We start from the raw sequence: 27,022 nt of genomic DNA, 5'->3' as shown, positions 1-27,022 counted from the left end.
ATCTTATAACTTCGCTGTAGAGACTTGATGTCCCTAGATTCAGGTGTCTGTTTAGAGGTTGGTATCATGGATCTGTGGTTCTCCGGGCTCTTATAACACGCCAGTAGAAGAGACGTGTGCTCTTAGAGATTCTTAAGGTTCTCTAGGCGCAGCTTTTGTTTTCGAGTGTTACTTAGGCCCTAGCCAGGTTTTTTTTCAGGTTCCTTGCCCTGTTCTTTCTTTCCTTCTTAGGTTGAGTAATATGGCCTGTACGAAGCTGGGATCAAAAACTGATGCTTTCCAACGGCAAGGACAAGCCTGGTATGCGGCATTCTCTTCCTGTAGAATTAATTGATTATATTATCATAATCTTTTGAAACGTCCTTTTGATGCATTTATTTTGTTCTGTTTGTGGTATTATTATGTATGATCAGTCAAAATTAGTTAACGTGTTTGATCTGATAATCCAGGGTCTACATGAGGAGTGTAATTGTGTGCACAACCTGTTACTTCTGGTATACTTTGTGGATTTAGGAATCTGTTTGCCTTTACTTTGACATTTGGTACATATTTATAAAATGGACCATAAACTTATGAGTAGGACATCAAAAGTATAATTGCCACGCATAATCTTTTTACTATCTGGACATTATTTTTTGAACTGCTCTGATAATGTATTATTGGACATTGGGGTCTCTAGTCAACCACTACATAACCTTGTTGATTGCTTGCTTCATCTACACTCTGTATGATTTATGTAACTTTCTTTGACTTGGTATTCCATATGTGAGGATGTCGTGAATTAAAAAAAATGTGTGATTGAATTTAAATAAATGATATTTTGTATACCCCAACTGATTTTTTCTTATATTATCCTTTTTTTCTTCTGCATAAATGTTCTGTAAAAACTATATTCGAGAGGAATCTGATAATATCAAATAATTCATCTGTGTTAAAACTTCAACTGCAGTGTCCATGATGAGCGAAACCCATGTTGAAGGCACTCTAGTGGAAAATCAGCCAATTCGGAGTTTTACCTCTTACATAGAAACCCATTTCCTTATGACCTTTGTCAGCTGTGCAGTTGATTACCAATATTTCAGTGAATTGTGTAATGCTATTTTTTCTTTGGAGTTTATTTTTGAAGGAGTGACTTCAGCAGTGATTCGATCAGGCATCGAGTAACGGTTTGCCCTTGGATGCAAAAAGAATTAGGAGCACTTTCAAGGAGTTTGACTCTAATATTTTTTACACGTCGAATTGTGTGGAAGCAAGTTTAGTTGTACCTTTTCCATAAGATTGTAATTATTAGATTCCAATATAGCAAAATCAAATAGGTGCACTAAATTTGGTGAACCACAAGTGGTTTAGATAGATTCTAACATCAGTAGAGTCTAGAGCTATGTTCTAGTAAGCTTAAAAGCACTTATGTCTGGGGAAGGAACAACTATGGAGCATATGCAGCACAAAAGCTTATACTATATGAGCCTTTTCTTTATAGCGAGATCATGTCGCTGTTGAATAGGTCTCAAATTTGCTCTACAAGTAGCAAACAACTCTTGTTTGTATGCATTCTACTATATAACGCAAGTGCCTTCAGTGCTCAGCTATGTGGTTGGTTGTCACAGGTGCAAGACAAAATAAAGCTTCCTATAGTTTTTTTTCTGTTAACGTGGTTACTTGAGAATGCCAATCAGGAGATGAAAGCAAAATCTCCCTTTATCTTAGGTTATCACATTTTCCTCTAACATACACACAGGTGCCCAACTTGAATGAAAGAGCACAGCCATGTACGTTCCTATCTCTCATGGAGATAGGAACGTACAATATAGCCTGTTCCTCTCTATTGATGTATCATCATAGAACTTTTTGCTTGCAAGTACATTGTTTGCAAGGTCATAATTGTTACCGCTATTCTGCAAACGCATCTTCTGAACATCTTGTTAGATTTAAATGGCAGTGGCTTAAAAGGTATTGCCATCTCCCTTCCAATTTGATGCTGCTGAATTTTCCTAGGCTTCTGATTTTGATATGCTGAATGCTTCTTTAACAAGTATCTTCTAATCTTCCCTTCAAATGCATGCTATTCCTTGCACTGAGGTTCGCAGATGGAATATTTATCGTACGTTTATAGTGCGAGACATGCTTGTGTCTTCATGTTTGAGGCATATTAAAGACGAATGGAATTGATGAGTTGCAATTTCTCAAATATTTTATATCTTTTGTGTTTGAGCAGTAGATGAGATGAGATTTGGCAGCATGTGGACCTGCTCTTATCTAGACTGGAATGCTAACACTACAGAATGTTGGAGTACACAATGATACCCTTTGTACCCCAAAATTTTAGCATCCTGCCTATATTTGCTCAAAATACCGGTACTTGGTATTGTATGCTGATATATTTTATCAAGGATATTTTTCTGCAAGTGATTGCTCTATAATCTCAACTATTCAACTGCTGAAGATATTTGTTAAAAGCTCCCAGACATCAAGTGTTGCACCTTTTTCATCATGCTCTTCAGATAATATGGCAGGAAATATGATTTCATAGATTGTGTTTTTGGAGATAGTTGTTGGTTGCTTTAGTTCCGAGTGAATGCATAAAGCCCTGCTGATCCTGACCAAATGCAAGGATTTCCTTCTGCAAATATTTATAGCTTCTTTGCTCATTTATATAGTTTAAAGATTTAATCTGTTTAAACATGCTGTTAGTGTCTTGTTTATTTTGAACAGCTAGATGTATATTTGTTTTTTTTAGCCAACTTTCTAGAAACTTCAGTGACTAATGCGTGAACATAGCTTAACATGTCAGGATGATAAAACATATATTTGGAAATTACCTTATGATGTATGATGATCCTCGGTGTCCATAGTTCAATCTTAGTTGCATGAGGATGATTTATTGGCTTGTGCATTTTGCAGGTTCTGCACAACTGGGCTTCCTAGTGATGTTACCGTTGAAGTCGGAGACATGTCGTTCCATCTTCACAAGGTAAAGTCTTAATTAATGAAATTAAACTGGCCCATACTCATTTGATGAGTATCTTTTGATTCTGTTCTAAATTGATGTCGCATGGTGCTATGATGTCATTCTATTGGGTTAGGCTATTGATCTCAGTTTTATGAGCATTTTTTTATTTTGGTAATGTAACCATCTATTTTGCAACATTTCTTGTTGGAGGATACCAAGAAAATTGCGGATGTCCTTTTGTTATACAATTTCTTCATCTTTTGTCAACAAATATTACCAAAATGTAAGTTTCCTAATAACCAGAACCATGAGTGGTCAATCTTACACGAGTGCATGTGTGTTCTTTCTTTTGTTTTTTTTTTGGAATTAGGGTACATAAAAGTGAAATCTGAAAGGATATAAATTTTGGCGATAAAAGTTTCTGTTATAAGATGTGCCAAGACTGCATGTTAATCATACCAAAGGAAAATTTAGATAAGTGATTCAATCTATGTATCGAAAGGTTTCTTTAGTGAAAATTATCATTATTTACTTTGTTGCCCAATCTGGTCCATCAACTTTCCTTTCCTGTGGGGAATAATCTTGGTAAGCAGTGATTCTCGTATTTTGCATAAGCGCAACAAAAATGTATAGTTCATATATATGCTTTGATTTTTCTTTTGTAAGTTTGTCGAATGTAGCAATTTTACTTTTCTCTCCATCTTTCTGATCAAAGTTTAATTTCTTTCTTTGTCCGGTCAAAACTTTAAAGCACTAGTAATGCAAAATGTTGTGTTCTGTTGTCCGTGACATCTTTTCTAATTTCCACTAATATGGCAATAATTCTTTCCTACAGTTCCCTCTGCTGTCCAAGAGCAGTCTTCTGGAGAAATTAATCAAGGAGAAATCTGACGATGAGGAGGGCTGTGTCATACAGCTATATGATGTTCCTGGTAGTGCCGAAGCATTTGAAATAGTTGCCAAGTTCTGCTACGGCATGAAGTTAGAACTTACTGCATCAAATGTTGTTTACCTACGCTGTGCTGCCGAGCATCTTCAGATGACAGAAGAAATTGCAGAGGGCAACTTGATCGCTCAGACTGAAACCTTCCTTAACCAAGTAGTACTCCGTAGCTGGAAGGATTCATTAAAAGCACTCCAAACATGCAGTGATCTTCTCCCACATGCTGAAAATCTTCAAATTGTAAAGAGATGCATCGAGTCATTAGCTGTTAAAGCATGCACAGATCCAAATCTATTTGGCTGGCCAATGATGGAGCATGGTGTCATGCAAAGCCCTGGTGGGAGTGTCTTGTGGAATGGTATAAGCACAGGAGCCAGGCCTAGACAATGTAGCTCAGATTGGTGGTATGAGGATGCCTCATCATTGAGTCTACCCATGTATAAGAGGCTGATCTCGGTCATGGAATCTCGAGGCATCAGACAAGAGATGATTGCTGGATCATTGACTTATTATGCCAAAAGGTATCTTCCAGGACTGAATAGACGTCATAGTCAGGGATCTGTAGCTTTGACGGCTGCACCATCTGAAGAAGAACAGAAAAATCTGCTCGAAGAGATCGATAGCTTGCTGCCTTTTCAGAAGGGTACAACATCAACTAAAGTTTTGTTGGGGCTTCTTCGCACTGCCATGATTCTGCGAGCTAGCCCATCATGCATTTCTAACCTGGAGAAAAGAATAGGAATGCAGCTAGACCAGGCCACCTTGGAAGATCTACTTCTGCCAAACTTCTCGTACTCTATGGAAACACTTTATAATGTAGACTGTGTCCAGAGAATTCTTGTACACTTCTTAGCCATGGATCAGGCAACTGGCGGGGCCTCTTCTGGTTTGGTTGATGATGAGCAGCTGATGGGCTCGCCTTCTTTGACACCATTAACTACCGTTGCTAAGCTAATTGATGGGTACCTGGCGGAGGTTGCACCTGATATTAACTTGAAGCTGCCAAAGTTTCAATCTTTGGCTGCTGCAGTACCTGATTATGGCCGACCGCTGGATGATGGACTCTATCGTGCCATCGACATATATTTAAAGGTAATTGTTCTCACATTTGTTCATGACCCTTCATTCGATAATAAGTAGCTCATACTACTTTTCACAAATAAATGATATCAAGCTTCCTGTTTATCCGAAAAATAGGCTCTCTTTATTGAAATGCTTGTTTTGCCATGAAGGATTAGTTTTATAAAAACAGATATGGATCTCGATCATTTTTCTTTCTAGAATCTTAGGTACAATTTTCTTTCCTCGTCCTAATATTCTGGGGTCAAAAATAGTTTCTAAATTCAGTTCATCAATACATGTTACAGGCACACCCATGGCTCACGGAGGCGGACAGGGAACAACTCTGCCGGCTGATGGACTGCCAGAAGCTCTCCCTGGAAGCCTGCACTCATGCTGCCCAGAACGAGCGACTCCCACTGCGAGTGGTAGTTCAAGTCCTCTTTTTCGAGCAGCTTCAATTGAGGACCTCAATTGCAGGTTGCTTGCTTGTCTCTGACAACCTCGACGGGTCGCGTCCCCTAAGGAGCGGCCTTGTAGGCTCAAGCGAGGGTGGTGGGTGGGCAACTGCTGTTAGGGAGAATGAAGTCTTGAAAGTAGGCATGGACCACATGAGGATGAGGGTATCCGAGCTTGAGAAAGAGTGCTCAAGCATGCGCCAAGAGATTGAGAAGTTGGGCCGGGGGAGGAGCGGGTGGAGCAGTGTCCCGAGGAAGTTTGGATTTAGGATGAAGTCCCAGATGTGCAGTGCTCAGGAGAGTTCCGTCAGCGAACAGCACAAGAATGGGACCGGGAAGATTGAGAAGCTGCAGGCGAAGCTTACAAAGCACAAGAAACACTTGCCTGCAGATATGTGAACTTTCACATGACTCCGTTATTATTTTGCTGCTCTCATGTCTTGCAATAAAACTGCGAATTCGAATCCTTTTGGTCTCTTTCTGTTTTCTGTCTGCCTTTTCTTTTATCTGAGGCTCCCACCCTTTCTCTACTATGGAAGATGGGAATGTCTGGCCCTTGGTTTTCCTTCGTGCTGCTTCTTGTAAGTTGAAATTGTAATGCTGGAATTGCAAATTGGAGAACATCTCTTGAAAAAAATGTTTCAGAGTCCTTGTCATATAAATTACTTCTGCATTGCCATTATCATCATTGATATCATCATCATTTCCAAATTCATGATGGTCTCATATAATATTTAGAAGCTAGTTAATAAGTAGAACAGGGAATTCAATTAATAAAAGGGGTTGTTGCATTAACTAGTTATCAATCCATGTTTCTGAAATCAGTTAAGTGGATGCGTAGGTACCATTCTACATCTATTTTTGTTCTTCTTTGATTTTTTTTTTTTTTTCAGTTTGTTTTTAAGAGGCTAGAATGTAATACCAAGTGTTTGCCTCAGACCAAAATGGTCCATTAGGTATGGAGGCCAGAACATGAATTGAAGCTAAATGCAGGGCATCTCGCTAATTTTTTGTATAGCATTTGGGCACAGCCTGCCAACATGGATTTAACCGGACAAGCCTATTCCCCAACTGCCTATCCTGAGGTTTCAAAAGATCTTGTCCCACTTTTAAATTAAACGTAGATCCAGGTAGGTATGGCGCCAATTTATTTCTATTTCGCTGCTGAAGAAACTTTAGGAATTGAAGAAGCTGGATGTTTCTTTCTTCTTCTTTTTTCCATCAGTAGCTAACATCTTTGGAAGTGATTTAGGTCCTACACTCATCAGTGGTCCCGTGTAGTGCAGGACCACTGGCTGCGGTTTCTGGGCTCCGAGGTATCACAAATCTAAAACCTTGCCAATCATGGATCATGATGGCGATCCAATGGTCTGGTGAGTGTGGGGACCCAAACCTCTCTCATTCTCTTGCATAATCAAAGATGCAAGTAGGTCTTCTGTTCATCCAATGGTCTGGTGTGGGGACCCAAACCTCTCTCATTCTCTTGCATAATCAAAGATGCAAGTAGGTCTTCTGTTCACGAGGCAGGCTGGGTATGAAGAAAAGAATGAGAGCTTCCAAGAAAATATACTAGAGGTGAAAGATCTTCAATTCTTTATATACTGCTTATTTTAGCATTGTTCTTCCTGAGCTGATATAAAATCTCCAACCTAAAATCTCTGTTCTAGTATTTTTCTTAAAAACAAACTGAAAACAATGTATTGTGATGCCATCGAAAGTTTTAATAGGACTACTGCATGCTAGGTATCATGGATAATAATTCTTGAGGTTTACTTCTGTTCGCTCATTGTCTCCACAAATCACATAGTCAGCTCTTGATCTTCTTCACTTATTGTTCTTGCTTTCATCTATTTCTTTTATTCAAATCGATTGCTAGTTCGAACCATATTTATATTCTAAAGCAATTTTTATTCTTTGGTTCACTTGAATCCTGTAATATTGTTTCTGTGAAACTGAGGAGAATTTGCTACTCCGAACGATTTTTATTAAGTTTTCTTTTTCTAAAGCAATTTTTATTCTTTGGTTCACTTGAATCCTGTAATATTGTTTCTGTGAAACTGAGGAGAATTTGCTACTCCGAACGATTTTTATTAAGTTTTCTTTTATATCGTTCTTAATTTTTATGTATTTTCTTCTCTTCTTGGGAAGAAACTCTAATGATCTTGGTTAGTTTAATTTTGACTACTTTTAATTTAAATTTCTTGAAGTCGTTTCTTAGACATTCATTGCTGAAGTCATATGTTATCTTGCAACCTTCTTCATTAATGATTCATTTTTGAGATAGCTATGTTATTTGCACATCATTGTCTCTGTAAACTATTTAGGTATCACTTAATAGTCTATTATCTGAAGTTGTTTCTTCGGCTCTTTGAAACTATGGTTGCTCTCTGGAAGCATTATTATAATTTTGTTTGGCATTTCGGCCGTTTTAGTGCCCAAATGCTCTCTGGAAGCATTTGGGCACAGCCTGCCAACATGGATTTAACCGAACAAGCCTGTTCCCCAACTGCCTATTCTGAGGTTTCAGAAGGCCTTGTCCCATTTTTAAATTAAACGTAGATCCGGGTAGGTATGGCGCCAGTTTATTTCTATTTTGCTGCTGAAGAAACTTTAGGAATTGAAGAAGCTGGATATTTCTTTCTTCTTCTTTTTTCCACCAGTAGCTATCATCTTTGGGAGTGATTTAGATCCTACACTCATCAGACCAACAAGTGGTCCCGTGCAGTGCAGGACCACTGGATCACCATCATGATCTGTGAATGCGGTTTCTGGGCTCCGAGGTATCACAAATCTAAAACCTTGCCAATCATGGATCATGATGGCGATCCAACGGTCCGGCATTGGTCCGATGAGCGTGGGGACCCAAACCTCTCTCATTCTCTTGCATAATCAAAGATGCAAGTAGGTCTTCTGTTCACGAGGTAGGCTGGGCTTAGCCCAATGTATAACTTAAGATAGTCAGGCCCGAGCCTTTGGATTTCGGACCAGGCATCGGGCTTCCTTGACTTATTCATCTAATCTTTACCCATGGCAATCATAGCCGTCAATTTAGAAGTATGTAACCATCAAAGATGTGGCGGTAGACATTGAGGGCAATGCCGATATGGCCGGTGTTACAATGGGTGTTGATGAGGATGTTATACTGGGGACAATTAGACTAGTTGAACAAAAAAGTGAAGAGGATGACGACGTCGTTGAGGCAGCGGGTGCTGAGCATCAAGGCCATGAGGCATTGCAGGTGAAGACAATGGGATGGATGGAGGAGAAAACAACATGGTAGGTGGTGGTAAGAGGTAAAACCATTAGTTCATGACCTCTTAACTCTGAAGACATGTTCTGTAGTTGCAACTGTTGGTTTGACAACTTCATAATTTGCTATTGCAAGAGTACTAGAAATGCTACCATCAGTTTGGATAAAAATGTAAATAAGAGGTCAAAGGACAAACATTGTTGCAATAGAATAAATTACACATTTACAACTTAATACTAAAAAAAATTACTCAACAGAAGTAATGTGTTTGTACAACTATGGGCAAAACAAAAAAACTCATTAAGCTACCATTTCCTCAGAAAATCAAACATAATCATTTACTACTACTTGAAAATGATAATTTGCCACCTTTAAAACACATTGATTTTTCATAATTGCGGGAAGCAAAAAAAACACGGTGCAAGGAGGGGAAATAAATAAAAAGAAATCTAAGTGAAATAGCTAGCAAGATAAGAATGTTATTATTTAAACAATGGTGCAAAAAAGAAACAACATGCATACTCCTCTCGAGCATGATAGTTGAATCATATCAGAAAAACACTTCTAAAATCATTCTTAACTACTTGTCTTTTTGGTTTCCAGAAAAAAGTAGGGTCCACAGACTGAGCTAGCAGCATACAAGAGCATCAATATTTGTTATCTTTTTTGAGCAGCTAAGTGACTTTAGATCTATTTTGATGGGTAAAACCACAGAATGTTCTTAACATGATGCTTGGTAAACCCCTTAATTCTCTTTCGATCTACATTTTCTTATTTTCTGAATATATATTTATATTTGAAACTGATTTCTCACAAGTGTTTTTTCACTGCATTTCTTATGGAGTATACTAGAGTACCTATAGAACATGGCTACGATGGGTTAACTATGATCTTGTTGAAAATCGAAGTTTATGTGACGAAGATAAGACTAGATCATATATCCAAGTAGAGATTAAATATAATGTTCACTTTTTTATGGATTAGCTAACTCATCAGGCTTTATTTTAAAACAAAAAACTCTTCGTTTGCAAAGCGGATTCCATATTTAAATTGTATTTCAATTTTTCAGTTTTGCATTTTCTTGAATAGTTTGTACTTGTTTTGTTGTTCTTAGAGCTACTTATTTGTTAAATTTATGCAATTATAAGTTAATAACTATTTGGGTTATATTTTGTTGCATCTTTTGTGTCCATCTTTTTGATCTAGAATTAGTTTCTGATTTATACTGGCTTATGGAAATGAAACTTTTTGTGAATGTTGTTTTTAGGTTTGCAATAATGGGGGCAACCTAAATAAACAATTTTAGAAGTGTTTTTCTAATATGATTTAACTATCATGCTCGAGAGGAGTATGCATGTTGTTTCTTTTTTGCACCATTGTTTAAATAATAACATTCTTATCTTGCTAGCTATTTCACTTAGATTTCTTTTTATTATTTTCCCCTCCTTGCACCGTGTTTTTTTGCTTCCCACAATTATGAAAAATCAATGTGCTTTAAAGGTGGCAAATTATCATTTTCAAGTAGTAGTAAATGATTATGTTTGATTTTCTGAGGAAATGGTAGCTTAATGAGTTCTTTTGTTTTGCCCATAGTTGTACAAACACATTACTTCTGTTGAGTAATTTTTTTTAGTATTAAGTTGTAAATGTGTAATTTATTCTTTTGCAACAATGTTTGTCCTTTGACCTCTTATTTACATTTTTATCCAAACTGATGGTAGCATTTCTAGTACTCTTGCAATAGCAAATTATGAAGTTGTCAAACCAACAGTTGCAACTACAAACATGTCTTCAGGATTAAGAGGTCATGAACTAATGGTTTTACCTCTTACCACCACCTACCGTGTTGTTTTCTCCTCCATCCATCCCATTGTCTTCACCTGCAATGCCTCATGGCCTTGATGCTCAGCACCCGCTGCCTCAACGACATCGTCATCCTCTTTACTTTTTTCTTCAACTAGTCTAATTGTCCCTAGTATAACATCCTCATCAACACCCATTGTAACACCGGCCATATCGGCATTGCCCTCAATGTCTACCGCCACATCTTTGATGGTTACATACTTCTAAATTGACGGCTATGATTGCCATGGGTAAAGATTAGATGAATAAGTCAAGGAAGCCCGATGCTTGGTCCGAAATCCAAAGGCTCGGGCCTGACTATCTTAAGTTATACATTGGGCTAAGCCCAGCCTGCCTCGTGAACAGACCTACTTGCATCTTTGATTATGCAAGAGAATGAGAGAGGTTTGGGTCCCCACGCTCATCGGACCAATGCCAGACCATTGGATCGCCATCATGATCCATGATTGGCAAGGTTTTAGATTTGTGATACCTCGGAGCCCAGAAACCGCATTCACAGATCATGATGGTGATCCAATGGTCCTGCACTGCACGCGACCACCTGTTGGTTTGATGAGTGTAGGATCTAAATCACTCCCAAAGATGATAGCTACTGGTGGAAAATAGAAGAAGAAAGAAACATCCAGCTTCTTCAATTCCTAAAGTTTCTTCAGCAGCAAAATAGAAATAAACTGGCGCCATACCTACCCGGATCTACGTTTAATTTAAAAATGGCATAAGGCCTTCTGAAACCTCAGAATAGGCAGTTGGGGAACAGGCTTGTCCGGTTAAATCCATGTTGGCAGGCTGTGCCCAAATGCTCTCTGTTGTCCGGTTAAATCCATGTTGGCAGGCTGTGCCCAAATGCTTCCAGAGAGCATTTGGGCACTAAAACGGCCGAAATGCCAAACAAAATTATAATAATGCTTCCAGAGAGCAACCATAGTTTCAAAGAGCCGAAGAAACAACTTCAGAGAATAGACTATTAAGTGATAACTAAATAGTTTATAGAGACGATGCGCAAATAACATAGCTATCTCAAAAATGAATCATTAATGAAGAAGGTTGCAAGATAACATATGACTTCAGCAGTGAATCTCTAAGAAACGACTTCAAGAAATTTAAATTAAAAGTAGTCAAAATTAAACTAACCAAGATCATTAGAATTTCTTCCCAAGAAGAGAAGAAAATACATAAAAATTAAGAACGATATAAAAGAAAACTTAATAAAAATCGTTCGGAGTAGCAAATTCTCCTCAGTTTCACAGAAACAATATTACAGGATTCAAGTGAACCAAAGAATAAAAATTGCTTTAGAATATAAATATGGTTCGACAAGCAATCGATTTGAATAAAAGAAATAGATGAAAGCAAGAACAATAAGTGAAGAAGATCAAGAACTGACTATGTGATTTGTGGAGACAATGAGTGAACAGAAGTAAACCTCAAGAATTATTATCCATGATACCTAGCATGCAGTAGTCCTATTAAAACTTTCGATGGCATCACAATACATTGTTTTCAGTTTGATTTTAAGAAAAATACTAGAACAGAGATTTTTTTCACCCGAATTCTCCCAACACAGCCCCCTGGGTTGGAGATTTTATATCAGCTCAGGAAGAACAATGCTAAAATAAGCAGTATATAAAGAATTGAAGATCTTTCACCTCTAGTATATTTTCTTGGAATCTCCCATTCTTTTCTTCATACCCATCATTCCTTTCCACCAGCGCCCTCTCGATCCTCCTGATCTTCTTTTCCCATCATCACTTCCATCAGAGTCCTCCCCATCCATCTAGGATGCCATCATCGACAAGATCTATATCACCTTCACCCTCTACCCCCTTTCTGCTTAAAAATTCCATTCATATTTGGTTAGAAAATGTAACGGGGCACAATATTTTAAAAATCAGAGCAAAAATTAAAAATAAAGACAAAAAAAAAAACAGAAAAGAAATTGGTCCAAAGCAAGCTCACCACGATCCTCCTTTTCTTCATATCTGCTCGGCTGAGGGTACCGACCCTGCGTCAGTTCCTATGGTTTCAGGGAACTCAAAGAAACAGAAAAACAAGAAGAATGCCAACCAAGAAATATAAGAAACAGGAGAAGAATAAAAAATTCAGAAGCTAGAACCCTTCAAGAATCGATGAAAACCCTCATCGGCACAAGAAACCATTAATGTCCATCGAAACTCAAGCAAGTGAAACAAGAACCACGACCGTAGGACAGAAACCCTCGGCATTGGGTCAAAACCCAAGCAGGGTCAGGAATCACATAAAGAAGGAAGAAGAAAAGGAGAGAAGGGGAAGAGAGAGAGGAGAGATGGCGTACCGAAAGCACCGAGAGGCTCCGGTAGGCGAATCAGTCGTACAGACCGGGGATCATGGACTTCCACCGCTCGGCTCGGCGAGAGACCCCATTCTTTCCTTCATCTGCCTCTCCCTTCTCCCCTCTCTCCCCCTCTCCGTGTGCGCTGTGCCGCCTGAAACGAGAGGGGCTCTACTTATAAGAGCGGAGATGCCGGTGGGACCCTTCTTTCGCGTACCGCCAGCAGCTATCAGAACATGGCTCGCACAAACGGTTATATATTTCGCACGCGCGTATAACGTTTCTTTTCCCCTTCGTTTTACCGATTTAAGTGATCCCCTCCGTCCATTTTCGGGCCGCATCATTACTAGCGGACAGGATTTAGGATCTCCGGGCGGCCAACTTAAAATAACGGTTCGTGCCGGCAAATGGTTCTCGATAGCCCCGCTCTTGTGGCAGTCGAAGCATAAAGGTCGTTCATGGACCGAGAATTCTCCGGAGATTGTGAACTCTAGCTATCATCTCCTCCTTCCGGGCCGATGGAAGTCTTAAATTAATTTCAAAGAAAGGGGAAAAAAATATCTTCAAGTCTTTGCTCCCATTGCATGTCCCACCTTACTTTAGCGTCCTCCCGAGTTAAAACCTTCGACCACCTCAGACAGCTCCATGCCCAGCTCATCCTCCACTCCCTCCATGGCGAGAGCCACTGGCTCACGCTCCTCCTCACCCGCTGCGCCCGTATCCAGGCCCCTCTGCCCTATGCCCGCCTCCTGTTTGAGTCTATTCCACACCCGACCGCCCGCGCATTCGCCACGATGTTCAAACACTGCTCCCAACTGGGGACGCACGAAGACGTGGCCGCCCTCTTCGCTCGTATGTCTAGCCTTGCCGTGACGCCTGACGCTTCTCTCTATCCCATTTTAATCAAATGGTTGGGCAGCGATGCAATTTCACTCCACGCCCGTATTTTGAAGCTGGGACATGCATCTGACCGCTACGTCCGGAATGCGATCATGAATTTCTATGCCCATCATGGTTCTGTCGAGACGGCCGAAAGGTTGTTTGATGAAATGCCCGAGAGAACGGTCGTTGATTGGAATTCCATGCTCTCGGCATATTGGAAGTGGGACTGCAGAAAGGAGGCGCTGCGAATGTTTGATTCCATGCCGGACCGCAACATAATTTCTTGGACCGTGATGGTCAGTGGGCTGTCGAGGGTTGGAGAATTCGACGTGGCACGGAGGTTCTTCGATGAAATGCCTGAGAGGAGCATTGTCTCATGGAATGCGATGCTTTCGGGCTACACCCAGAATGGGCAGGCGGAGGAAGCGTTGAGATTGTTCGACCGAATGATGGGTGTGGGAATTCAGCCCAACGAGACAACATGGGTCGTGGTCATCACAGCATGCTCGATGAAGGGTGACCTTAGATTTGCCGAATCCTTGGTTGGATCGCTTATAGAGAGAAATGCGAATCTGAATTGTTTCATCAAGACGGCGCTCATAGATATGTATGCAAGCTGCCGGAGTTTGGCGAAGGCAAGGAAGATTTTTTATGAGATGGAGGATCAGAATTTGGTGTCTTGGAATGCTATGATTGCTGCATACACAAGGGAAGGTGATCTCTCAGCAGCAAAGGAGCTCTTTGACGTGATGCCGGCAAGGGATGTGGTCTCGTGGAACTCCATGATCTCTGGGTATGCACAAAATGGACAGTGGAGTCCGGCAATCGAGCTTTTCAAAGAGATGGCAATTGTGAAGGGCTTGAAACCGGATGAAGTAACGATGTCTAGCATCATTGCAGCTTGTGGGCATTTGGGGGCTCTTGAGTTTGGCAGATGGCTAGTTTGTTATATCAGCGAAAACCAGATTAGATTAAACATTTCAGGGTATAATGCTCTTATCTTCATGTACTCGAGGTGTGGAAGCATAGAGGATGCTAGGAGAGTTTTTCGAGAAATGTCGAAGAGGGATGTATTTTCTTACAATTCATTGATCTCAGGCTTGGCGTCTATTGGCGAAGGGCTTGAGGTTCTTAAATTGATGGAGAATATGGAGGAAGAACGCATCGAACCGGATAATATAACGTATCTTGGCATCTTAACTGGTTGTAGCCATGCAGGACTGCTGCTTGAAGGCTGCAGGGTGTTCGAGATGATCGAAAGCCCAACCGTTGATCACTATGCTTGTAAGGTGGATCTATTGGGTCGAGCTGGCCGATTGGATGAAGCAAAGAGAGTGATAGATGGCATGCCACTAAAGCCACATGCAGGAGTCTATGGGGCTCTCCTCAATGCATGCCGAATCCACAAAAGGGTCAAACTAGCAGAGTTTGCAGCTCGAGAGCTCTTCAAGCTTGAACCAGAGAATTCAGGCAACTATGTATTGCTTTCTAACATCTATGCTTCGGCAGGGAGATGGGGAGATGGGGAGAGTGTTAGGGAAATTATGAGAAAAAGAGGTGTTGATAAAATGATAGGGTGTAGCTGGGTGGAATTTGGTGGTAAAGTGCACCAGTTTGTAGCTGGTGATAGGTCACACTGTCAGTCAGAGGAGATACACGAGATGTTGAAAGAGGTAGGAAGGAAGATGAGGGCATTGGGGTATATAGCTGAAGAGAGTTTGTCTCTTGAGGTAAGTTGAAGAGGAGGAGAAGGAAAAAATTGTGGGGAGCCATAGTGAGAAGCTGGCACTTGGCTTTGCACTGCTTGTTTTTGATGCGAAGGCAGTAATCAGGATAGTGAAGAACCTAAGGATATGTGAGGACTGTCATGTTGCCATCAAGATGATTTCAAAGATTGAGGGGAGGGAAATTGTGGTTAGAGACAACAAAAGGTTTCATGCCTTTTAGGATGCGAGGTGCTCTTGCAAGGACTGCTGGTAAGGCCTCACCGAACCTGAAAATAACTCGTCCAGCATCAGATTTCAAAAGTTTCCACTGACAACACAATAGTTGTTAGCAGGTTTGGTTTCTTCAAATGCTGATTAATTGTTTACTTAATGTATGCAGTGCTTGATCTGCATTTATTAGTATGATTACTTCTTATTTACTTTGTATATTGATTGGTTCTGCCTGATACATTTGAGCTTGCATTGCTTACATTGGGCTGCAATACTGTTGGAGGAAGACTAATAGAAATGGCGAAGTATGCTTTTCTTATTATTTGTATTCTAATTTCTTTCTGTGAGATATCGTGCAAAAGAAGTTTTCCATAATGTTGAGTTTTGGTTTTCATTACTTGCTGTTTTAATAATAAGGAATGGCTGAGTTCTTTTATGATCTTGAAATGCTAAGTGAAGGGTTAAAAATGCTATTTGCTTTGTAGTTGGATGCAGTTGATCTTGCTTAACAACAACTTCAAAAGTGATTCTCTGACCAAGTAAGTTTCCCTTAATCATCTTCATTTCATACTACTATGCTACTTATGCTGTTATCATGTGCTGGCTTGTAGTTGCTTTAACCATGTTCCGTTCTTAGAATTCTAGCCTATATTTTGCTTTGTTTCAACAAGTAGTGAAGGCATTCTCTTTGAAACTTTGAGTTCATACCGATCTTTGTTTTTTCAATCATTTTACTAATTAGTATCTGAACATAAGTATGTTGTTGATTGTTGGATGTTCTCTATTCGCATGCCTTTGTATGGCTTATGTACTTGGTAAGATGCAGTTATTAATTTTTGGCTGGCAATTAGTAATAGTATAATAGATATTGAAAGTTCTTCCTCTAAAGAAGTATTTTTTGGACTGAACAATTCATGAATTTGGCTAAAAAATGAGAGTCTTTTACTGGGCAAATCTTTCTCAATGTCCAATATTCATGTCTAGTATTTCCCTGTCATAGGCATCACCGGGACAGGTATCTCCAAATATAGATGCCTATAATTCGTCAAAAATTGTTGAGGAGAAGAAATTACTAAGTGGATTTTTTGATATTGAATGTAGCAGCTAGAGATGCAAATTTCTGAATTGTTAATGGAATCAACTTGTTATCTCAATAATGTGATGCTGAAAACTTTGGCTTCCTTTTATATCTATGGCTAGTTTTGTATTGAAAGAAATAGTTTTGGTTATGTACTGAACAAATATATGCATATAGGTGTTAATATGTAAATTGCCGGTAGAAATAACTGCATGTGATATTTGTACTAGTGAATCTTGCCTGACACCCGTATTAATGTTGGTCTCATCAAGGAACTGAGATGTGCCATAAGTAAGCTGGATTCATGAACTTGATTTGATGCAACTTCTTGATTTTCATATCTGATAAAATTGAATCCTATGGTTTCTTATTCTAGAATAGCGGGCGTCTCATTCCTAAACTTCTATGCAATTGAAATAATTTCAGGTTGAAACTTTTTGCTGAAACTGATTGATGCTAGTGTATCCACCTACGTTGGAAAAAAGCTCAAAATAAGGGGAGAGAGCAGGGTGGGGGACTCTCTGCATGCATATGTAATCCCTTGTGAGCAAGATAGATTGTAAATAACATGAATTCCACCAAATGTGCTCCCCTCTGATTTCTGACTGCTAATATCACCACCAAAGTATTTATTGAAGCCTCTAGATTTTTGTTCGGGTCTATTGTTATCCTTCATTGGGTTTTTGTGTGCTAACTATTGGAGGACATCTTCTAGCCGGAGTGAAATAGCAAGAATCTATCTATCATGACCTTTAATAATTCTTCCAGGTTTGGCTGAGCTTTGATTTTTACGAGAACTCCCATCAGTGAAGTTTCAGCTATTCTTTTACATGTTCCCTCCAAAATGTAGGACTCGCTTTATGTGAAACTGTTCTGCTAATCAACCTTGGTGAACTTACTGCCATTTGAGGAGCTTAACACCTGCTTTACTGTAATGTCTCAACTATTAACTTTTATCTTCCTTTCTAAATTTTCAACCTTTTGTTCAAGATAGACTCAAATTAAGACTCCACAATGTGTATCAAGTTATGGAGGTCTTAATTTTTTGATTTTGAATTCATGCCTAACTTTCCCTTTGTAAATGAATGATTTCTTAATTTATTGATCTGTCATAATTGCTCAGTTTCAGGCGGTCTTGGATGCCTTGCTCATTAGTTGCTGTGCCAATGTTGAAGGTCAACTGCATATTCTTTCTTCAATAAATTGTTCCCTCTGATTATTGTGCATGTCTATTTAAACTCAGCAACTATATGGAGGAATTGTTGTACTTCATCTTGAGCATAATCATAATCATAATCATCAAGTATTCCTATTTAGGGCAATCTCTGATGTTATTCCAAAACTTTCATTCATCTTTAGCATATATAATAAAATTATTCTCCTTACAAAATCCACATTTCAAGCCTTCTGCTGAGGAAGACAGACTTTCTGGAACTTGTGGGCCTATCCTTGTGCTATTGGAGTGGCAGACTTGCCAATCATCTCAATAAACATGATATGGCCAGCCATTCCCGTGCAATTTCATATCATTTTGTAGTATGAAATGGTCAAGCTCTGTGCGTGCAGAAACTATTATCAGATTTTCAAACATGTTTATTATCAAGATCTTCTAATTCACTGATAATCCATTAATGGCATGCAGTTTTATTGATTCAAGCACCATTTCTGAATTGAAGGAAGCTATATCTTTGTGTAGTCCTTTTGTCGCGCCGGTCAATTTTGATAAATTTAGAATATCTACTGTTTGATTGCTTACCAGTGTCCTTTTCAAGTATTAATGAGGTGGTCTTATTTGTTGTCCTAAAACTCATAATGATATCTGTGTTTTGAAATAGAGTATGAGGCAGTGAAGTTGGCATGATGGGGGCAAAATGATTCATGGACTGATGATCAAGGATGACCGAAATGAAGGATGACTATAATCAAGGAAATCAGACCACAAAAGCTCGGTGCTGGCTAACATTCCTCACAATGTAGTCCTTGTTTTGGCTTTCCATAACCTTTGGTACATGTGAAAGTGCATGCAGCTTTTTGGGTCTGCAAAAGTGATATGCCGGGAGAAACCCTGCATATCACAAGCCTGTAGGATCACAAGCCTGGATATGTGGTGACCCATGAAGGGTCCAGTCTATATGATGCATTCAAAAAGGAGATGGACTGACCGATGATTGATCGACTCATCTCCTCCTGGTAGCCCAGAAGGTATTCTCTTTCCATGGCTCCTGACGGATGGGGGTCACAATGAGTATTGTGATTACCAAGATCAACACAAATACGGAAGGGACATCTCTCTGGAACAGGTGTCTACTTTCTTGAACAGGTGTATGCATTTATAAACTGTCACCAAGCCAACTGAATCGGAAAATTGACAATGTGGTATGATCAACAGCAGCTGGCTTTGGTACTTTTAAGGAATTCAGATTTCAGTATATCTTAAGAGCCTAGAGAAACTTGCTGCCTATCATTTTGCATTAAGTTCCCCATAATAGTGATCAGAAAGATGAGCTCCTAGGCTATCAGAAAGTTATTTTTGCTGCTGGTTGTATGCTATTTTTTGTATTTGGGTGATCTCGGTTTCAAAAATGCCAGCTTATAGAGACCTGCATGCGAATGCCTGGAGGAGCACCCTATGTCCTGCTTAAAGGGAAGGAATGCCTAAGCTCAATTACTCATTTAGATTTTTGTTCATTTTTTTTTTCTTTGGTATTCATGAAGGGGAAAGCAGGAGGAGATCTAGCCATTCATGTTTCATTTGAATGGGGGTTGCAAACAGTACTCTGAATAGCTCAAGCTCAGCCCCAAAAATAGAGCTGGCTCAATAAGGCCCTTATTTATATATTTAATTGATAATGCAGAAGACCATGATGCTACCCGGATGAAACTAAGGGTGCAAATGGGTTAGCCTAGATTAGGAATTAGCCTATTAAGGATGAGAATGTAATTTGAAAAAAAATGGTCCACTTGGTTATTCTCTTTTGGGAATTTGAACCGATAAAATGGCATTATTGATCATGTCATGTTATTCCATACCGTATGCAAACTGGGCTTGAACCTAATCAATTGGATTTGACTTTTGAGTCTTATAAATATACTCTAAACTATTGACAAATCAACTATCAAAATGGTTTGGAAATCTTACTCTATCCAAGACTTTAAAACACAGAACAAGATTGACGAAATTCATGAGAAATGAAGGATTGAAAGTGATAATGTGAGATCACATAGATTTTGTTGCGTGATCAACATGACACCTGACGCTATTAAGCACTCTATTTACTCTTGACGCCAAAAAAAAAAAAAAAAAAAAAAAACTTTCTTTTCGTTCTTTTGATCACTTTTGGTAGTTGATTTACCAGTAAAAAAATTAAAGTGACAATAACTGAAAATTCCGGCTGATAGCTTTCTGGATTCCACCAAAAGAACAAGATTTATTTATGTTCAGTCATTGAATTGAAAAAGGCACTAGAGGAAAGCATAGAATGAATTTATTGTGATAGATAATATTAAATTCAGGCCTAATGTATTGTGAGGTCTTATCAATCATGTGGTCCCTTACAAAGAATACAACTATCGTGCAGAACTTTGGGTCCATTGACAGACCCTTTTTTACCCAATAGCTCAAGCTGTTAGGCCGTGAGTTCGCGACGCTTGAAGGGCAATTCGGCTGATAGGTTGGCACTCCACTCAAAACCACAAATGTATCGTGGCAGCTGTCACAACTCAAGGTTGTCCCCCCACCCCCGGCGGAAAGCAAACAACCAGCTGCTTTAAATCGGGAAGGAGCCTTTCATGCCAATCGTAATGTTTGTGATTAGATTTGAATATATTTGAACCCTTAGTCTGACGAAAATGTCGGAGCTTGAACCCTTAGCCTGCAAGGACCCGTACGGATGTGTGTTTAGTTCCACATCGGTTATTTAATAGGTAGATCTTGGGTACTTATATGGGATCAAAGAACCCAAATAATACATTCCGGCTAGCCATTTTGGGTGAGGTTCTGGGTTGTTGCAAATGGTATCAGAGCGGACCCAGCCCATAACCTATGTGGACTAGGAGATACCGTAACACAGATCCATTAGGGCTGACCACGAACCGATCGTGGTGTTTGTGATTAGATTTGAATGGATTTGAATCCTTAACCTGACGAGGACGTTAGGGCTTGAACGGAGGGAGTATGTAAGGACCCATGCGAGCATGTGTTTAATCTCACATCGGTTATTCGCTGGATAGATCTTCGGTACTTATACAGAATCAAGGAACCTAAATAATACCTTTCAGCTAGCCATTTTGGGTGAGGTTCTGGGTTGTTACAAATATTATGTGAGGACTCATGCGAGCGTGTGTTTAGTCCCACATTGCTTATTCGTTGAGTAGATCTTGGGTACTTATACAAGATCAAGAAATCCAAATAATATTTTCTGGCTAGTCATTTTGGGTGAGATATTTAGTTGTTACAATCTCTACTTTTAAGGCATATCCCACTTCCAACGTCTCCAACCAAAGATTCCAACTCTAGAGCCTCATTCTCTATTTAAAAAAACAGAAATACTCAAAAAACTCTTCATCTTCGCTTAAAAAATAAAATGATAATAATTATTTGAACATATCAACGCATAATCAAATAAGACCACATTTTAAGTGCAATTAGCTACGGTCATTTAATAACATAGATTAAATTAGAGAATGCATATGTATGCATGCATGCATGCATACATACATACAAATGTGATTTGATGAGTCCTAACTTTATTTAAATGGCTTTGCCAAATTTAGTACAACAATAATTTTTATGTGCAATTTTAGAATGTATCAATTATGGGAGAATTGAAATTGGATATTTTTCTATTTGTGTTTTCGCCAACCATAAGTTACCTTATTCAAATACATTGTGTGAAATTTCCATGCTGGCCATTGAAATCGTAGCTATGCTACAATCATGTAGATTGCCAACAAATTTCAAAGCAAGCTGTATATTGCCAACAAATTTGCTTCTCACATTAAACCATTCCATTTATTAATCTTTTATGCGCAATTTTAGGATGCATTAATTTTGGAAGAATTGAAATTGGATATGCTTGCCATTCAAATCATATATATATATATATATATATATGCTGGCCAACAAATTTAATTTGCTTCCCTCATGAAACCATTCCATCTATTTCTGCTATGCTTGGACGAATGGGATGCATCTACTTGATATTTGTGTAAAATATTAACGTATGTCCAACATAATTAAAATGGCATTTCCTAGCAATAGTTTCATATATCATCAATAACGAAGTGTTAGACTTACATCTTGAACAAATTTCGAACCTGCATGGAAATGCTATAAAAAGTATAGTCCAGCTGGAAGTGGCGATCACAACCTCTCTTCCATGCATAACCAAATTACTTGCTCGCAATAGAATACCACAAAAGAGAGGAAACCTTTGAGCAGTTCCATTCTTCCTGGATCTCTTAATTCTTCCTTCCACCTTATAACACTCCTATTATAAACGGTCTTTTCTTCTCAGAGAAAATAACACTTCTCATTCCTCCTCTTTCTTGCTTTCTGAAATATTTTTCTTGGAGAAGATGCGAGCCGGCGGCGACGGCGGCGGCGGCGACACGGCTGCGAAGAGACGAGGGTGCTCGTGCACCAAAGAAGACTTCCTTCCGGAGAAGTCTTTCGAGAGCTGGGCTAGCTACGGGCAGGCGCTCCGGGAGACCGGCAGCCGGCTCCGGGACCGGGTGACGGCCCGGTCGCTGGACGAGACGGAGCTGCACGAGGTGCGGGCGAGGAGCGGGCACGAGATGAAGAAGAATCTCTCCTGGTGGGATCTCATCTGGTTCGGCATCGGCGCTGTCATCGGTGCCGGAATCTTCGTGCTCACCGGCCAGGAAGCCAACAAAGAGGCCGGCCCTGCCGTCGTCCTCTCCTACGTGATCTCCGGGATCTCCGCCATGCTATCCGTCTTCTGTTACACCGAGTTTGCTGTTGAGATCCCGGTTGCAGGTATTACAGTTTCGTTTGTTTGTTTGTTTTCTATCTATGCTTTGAATTATCCTAATTCTGCATGTGTTTTAGTTGGTGATCCATTTGAATTAACTAAAAGTATTCAAGTTTTAAGAATCTCTATAGATTATTTTGAATTTTTAAATAAGAAACTGATGGTGATACTTTAATTATCGAAAAAAAATTTGTTAGATAAGTCGATAAATATTTTCTTTGGAGATTGGTTCTTATGTTGCGTCTTTCGTTGTATGTTCTTTATGATAATCAAGTTAATGTTAAGAAACAGAAGCAAAAGGATTTTATGTTAGAAATCAAAACATGATCTGGCTCATAATTATATATCCTGCACTGTAAATAATTTTCTCATCATGTGGGACTTTATTTTTTTCTAAGGAATAAATTATTTGTGTAATAGTTGTAAGAACTATAGATCTGTAAGATCTTCTAAAGAGTGAAATCAGATGTATTTTCTTGCAACTTGTGAAAAACTTCGTTCTTTTGGGATGTATCTCATCCTCTTGCACTCTTTGTCCTTATGAATTCTTGTGTATCCTGTTTCCACTAATGATCTAGTATCTTAATTTCATGCCTTCACTACCCCCAACATGCATGGATTCCAACATCTTCATACTCTAATGATGTTGTCAAGCTTGGCTTCCATCCTCACCATATTGCATTGCCTTTGTTAATGCTTCTTGAATTACCTGAAAAAAAGCTTATGTGTGTTAAGGTGGTTCTTTCGCCTACCTCCGGGTGGAGCTGGGCGACTTCATGGCGTTCATCGCAGCCGGCAACATCCTCCTCGAGTACGTCATCGGTGGTGCTGCTGTCGCCCGCTCTTGGACCTCCTACTTCGCCACTCTCCTCAACCACAAACCCAACGACTTCCGCATCCACGCCTCCGCCCTCGCCGCCGACTACAACCGCCTCGACCCCATCGCCGTCGTCGTCATCACCGCCGTCTGCCTCGCCGCCGTCCTCAGCACCAAGGCCACGTCCCGCTTCAACTACATCGCCTCCATCATCCACGTGGCCATCATCCTCTTCATCGTCGTCGCCGGTCTCACCAAGGCCGACGTCGCCAACTACACCCCCTTCGCCCCCTACGGCCCCCGCGGCATCTTCTCGGCCTCCGCCGTGCTCTTCTTCGCATACGTCGGCTTCGACGCCGTCTCCACCATGGCCGAGGAGACCAGGAACCCTGCCAAGGACATCCCCATCGGCCTTGTCGGTGCCATGACCGTCACCACCCTCGCCTACTGCATCCTTGCCGTCACGCTCTGCCTGATGCAGCCGTACAGCAACATCGATATCGACGCGCCGTTCTCCGTCGCATTCCAGGCCGTCGGAATGGACTGGGCCAAGTACATCGTCGCCTTCGGGGCGCTCAAGGGCATGACGACGGTCCTCCTCGTGTCGGCCGTCGGCCAGGCGCGGTACCTCACCCACATCGCTCGCACCCACATGGTTCCGCCATGGCTGGCGCAGGTGCACGGCAAGACCGGCACTCCGATCAACGCCACCATCGTCATGCTCTGCGCGACCGCCATCATCGCCTTCTTCACCAATCTAAGCATCCTGTCCAACCTCCTATCAATCTCCACGCTGTTCATCTTCATGCTCGTCGCCGTGGCTCTTCTCGTCCGCCGCTACTACGTGAGCGGCGAGACCTCCGACTCCAACCGGAATAAGCTGATTGCTTGCATTGTGCTCATACTGGCATCATCCATTGCGATGGCGGCCTACTGGGGAGTGAGCGAGAAGGGGTGGATTGGGTACGTGGTGACGGTGCCGATATGGTTCCTGTCGACGTTGTTCCTGCATCTGGCCGTGCCCAGGGCGAGGAAGCCGAGGCTGTGGGGGGTGCCGATGGTGCCATGGCTGCCGTCGGCGTCGATCGCGATCAATATATTCCTGCTGGGATCGATCGACAGGGATTCGTTCGCGAGGTTTGGAGTCTGGACGGCACTCCTGCTGATATATTACTTGTTTCTTGGCCTCCATGCGTCCTACGACACGGCGATGATGGCCAAAAGCACCGCAGGGCCGACGAAGAGGTTGGAGGAGGGGAACGATGGGCAGTAGCGGTCAGGAGAGGAAGTGAAGGGGAGGGGTGAAAAGAGCAGCGAAGTGTACGTGCCCCATCAATTTCCTATTCCTTTCTTTGGCTTTTGATGAGAAAAGAGAGAATGTGTTACTGGATTGTAATTTTAGATGGGGAGATAAAGAACGTCTCGACTGGTTGGATGTTCTGATGTTTAAACGCTGGAAGTTTGTGTATAGCATTGATATTGGAATGTCCATGATGGTTTTTACCAGTTGGTCCCAAAATAACTGAATCAAAATTGGTAAGTTTCATTCACCATTCGCAAAGCTATCGCACATACACATACCTGTCAGATAAGTTCATGTCAAGGTTTGAGTAGGTTCATGTGCAAAGGGAATATCCAAGGCTTTGGATGTTTAAAGCTCTCGGCAGTGTTCCCATTGCCTTGAGACCTACTAAGAGCGCCTATTGCAACAATGAGCATGAAGCTGTTTGTGAAGAAGGCGAGGAAGCCGAGGCTGTGGGGGGTTTCCATTTCAGCGAACGTTTTCCTGCTGGGCTCGATCGACGGGCAGTCGCACTTAAGGTTTGGGATATGGACAATCGGGTTGCTGGTGTCCAACCTTCTCTTTGGGCTTCATCCATCGTATGAAGCCGATGTTAGCGATGCAGGGATAAGCAAGACGAACCAGCGAGATAGATGTTTTTCCATGTAATAATAAGTGGAAATTGATTGGGAATTGGATGGTGGAGCTTACAGTGAGGGAAGATTATGCTGGAGCTTGCAAGACCTGTTAACACTTCCTGTTAACCATAGTTCACACAACCAATTTATCTGAAGGACATTTCAGTAAATCTAAAAAGATTAAAAAGCCTGAGAGACAGACTTCAAGAATCCTGATTTCTGAACTGTAAAATGATTCAAACTTCCCAAGAAACTGTTCCATTGACAAAACCCTTCCAGCATGCTCCTGGTTCTCAATATACAGACTTGGCTATACAACATCTCTCACAACTCGCAACATAATTTACACCAAAGGAGTCAGTAAACAGGCAATTGTGCGTGACTGATGGAAACATCAACCAATGATGGGTGGTGACTGGGTGAGCTGGCTTAGTGAGGCACTATGGATCTCTGTCAACAATATACAAGTAGATTCACACCACAATCACGCAAATCAAAACCCTTGCAAGCCAAATATCAGGAAACTTCTACGTTAAGAATTCTGTGAAACAAATCGCCAACTCGAGCAATAGGGGATAAAATATCGTAACTTGTTTTAGGCTGACTGAAGGGAGATCTCCGCATGCCGTCCTTCTAATATTGTATGTCATGTCCCTATCTTGAGAAGGGAATTAAGGGATGTGCTATTGAATCTTTGGGCAAATCCTCTTATCACAAGAACAATGACATCACGCATGTGTCGGGTTTGCACCATCAAGTCCACTTCATTCTCACTGTCCACTACAATCTTGAAGCGGTGTTGGTCGTTGCGATAAAGCTCAACCTGCAAAACCCAAGAGACGGGCCAATTACCACCACCATGTAAAAGATGATGCCAGGTGTCCCCATGTAGAATCTAAGAATATTCTTGTAACCATATACTGAAAAATTCATCATTGATGGTGGCATTCGATCGCCCTGGGTATACACACAAATTCCTTCATAACTACTAAGAAAGCATTCGGTGATGCAATTTTGGATTCTGAAGAACATGGGGACGTGACATTTTCCCAGGTTGGCATATAATTGTTGTAAGAGTTGGCAATAGATTTATTCTAATAATCTTTCATGTGGAAATAGAAAAACTCACATGGAAAGGAGGAGCATAAGTTCCCTTGATTTCAGTAGTTGGAAACGAAGTCTTTGAACCCGGTTTCACAACCTTGACCCTCTTTCTGTTGACTTCTAGAATTCTTCTCTCAAGATTTCCCACTCTTAGAGCCTGTAAAAATGAGACAATGGTTTGAGTTCCCAACTCATCTAACCTTATGTGATAATGTAAATGGTCAATGAGAAGATGACACAATGGTAGTTAAAGCAGGGATGGCTACCTTCTTTGGTGACCGGTCCTTGTCACACAGTGCCTGCATCCAGTAGAAAGTGAGGAATGTCAACTTTCCAGAAAAGAAAATAATCAATTTAATAATCCATAAACAACATGAACCACTCTATGCATGCACACATGCATGACCATAAAAATGTAATTTCTGTCAGAAGAATAAAAAACTAAAGCCCATCTGAAGTT

At 40.6% G+C, this 27,022-nt stretch overlaps 4 protein-coding genes and 1 long non-coding RNA gene across 15 annotated transcripts in view; 3 read left to right on the top strand and 2 right to left on the bottom strand.

Annotated features, from left to right (window-relative positions):
• Positions 1 to 167: 167 nt before the first annotated feature.
• On the top strand, positions 168 to 5,876 carry LOC103703645 (Phototropic-responsive NPH3 family protein). The gene is made up of 4 exons (XM_008786565.6): positions 168 to 300; positions 2,902 to 2,971; positions 3,786 to 4,985; positions 5,261 to 5,876. The coding sequence occupies exons 1-4, from the start codon at positions 242 to 244 to the stop codon at positions 5,807 to 5,809; spliced, it is 1,878 nt and encodes a 625-aa protein (XP_008784787.1). The 5' UTR covers positions 168 to 241; the 3' UTR covers positions 5,810 to 5,876.
• On the bottom strand, positions 4,456 to 12,828 carry LOC108511165 (uncharacterized). Its single transcript, XR_001879228.5, has 3 exons — positions 12,480 to 12,828; positions 12,170 to 12,350; positions 4,456 to 6,078 (listed from the first exon to the last, which is right to left on the bottom strand). It is a non-coding gene; the product is annotated as an uncharacterized LOC108511165 (long non-coding RNA).
• A 340-nt stretch (positions 12,829 to 13,168) lies between these two features.
• On the top strand, positions 13,169 to 19,781 carry LOC103703644 (Pentatricopeptide repeat (PPR) superfamily protein). 9 transcript variants are annotated; one of them, XM_026803216.3, is made up of 5 exons: positions 13,203 to 15,772; positions 16,136 to 16,189; positions 17,852 to 17,903; positions 18,371 to 18,440; positions 18,564 to 19,781. In XM_026803216.3, the coding sequence occupies exon 1, from the start codon at positions 13,416 to 13,418 to the stop codon at positions 15,450 to 15,452; it is 2,037 nt and encodes a 678-aa protein (XP_026659017.2). In that variant the 5' UTR covers positions 13,203 to 13,415; the 3' UTR covers positions 15,453 to 15,772; positions 16,136 to 16,189; positions 17,852 to 17,903; positions 18,371 to 18,440; positions 18,564 to 19,781. The 9 variants fall into 9 exon arrangements, with proteins under 9 accessions (XP_026659021.2, XP_026659017.2, XP_026659011.2 ...); XM_026803210.3 differs by having other exon boundaries at positions 13,203 to 16,189; XM_088715987.1 differs by lacking the exon at positions 18,371 to 18,440 and adding an exon at positions 17,155 to 17,659 and having other exon boundaries at positions 13,203 to 16,189; positions 18,564 to 19,319.
• A 2,391-nt stretch (positions 19,782 to 22,172) lies between these two features.
• LOC103703712 (cationic amino acid transporter 1-like) lies at positions 22,173 to 24,949 on the top strand. Its single transcript, XM_026803204.4, has 2 exons — positions 22,173 to 22,726; positions 23,457 to 24,949. Exons 1-2 carry the CDS (start codon positions 22,306 to 22,308, stop codon positions 24,809 to 24,811), a joined length of 1,776 nt encoding a protein of 591 aa, XP_026659005.1. The 5' UTR covers positions 22,173 to 22,305; the 3' UTR covers positions 24,812 to 24,949.
• A 725-nt stretch (positions 24,950 to 25,674) lies between these two features.
• LOC103703643 (187-kDa microtubule-associated protein AIR9-like) overlaps positions 25,675 to 27,022 on the bottom strand; it is a 47,004-nt gene continuing 45,656 nt past the window's right edge. For all 3 annotated transcript variants that reach the window (XM_039114584.2, XM_088715957.1, XM_088715951.1), the window contains 3 exons: positions 26,829 to 26,861; positions 26,588 to 26,719; positions 25,675 to 26,281 (listed from right to left, as the gene is read on the bottom strand). In XM_039114584.2, coding sequence (XP_038970512.1) covers positions 26,105 to 26,281; positions 26,588 to 26,719; positions 26,829 to 26,861 — 342 coding nt within the window. In that variant the 3' untranslated portion in view covers positions 25,675 to 26,104. The remainder of the gene's footprint in view (positions 26,282 to 26,587; positions 26,720 to 26,828; positions 26,862 to 27,022) is intronic.

Source organism: Phoenix dactylifera, chromosome 1 (genome assembly GCF_051530095.1).
Source record: "Phoenix dactylifera cultivar Ajwa chromosome 1, Ajwa_hap1_PhDact_Kaust_v1.1, whole genome shotgun sequence".
Lineage (NCBI taxonomy): Eukaryota > Viridiplantae > Streptophyta > Magnoliopsida > Arecales > Arecaceae > Phoenix > Phoenix dactylifera.
The sequence above is the reverse complement of the archived record's forward strand: the minus strand, read 5'-3'. Positions and strand labels throughout refer to the sequence as shown.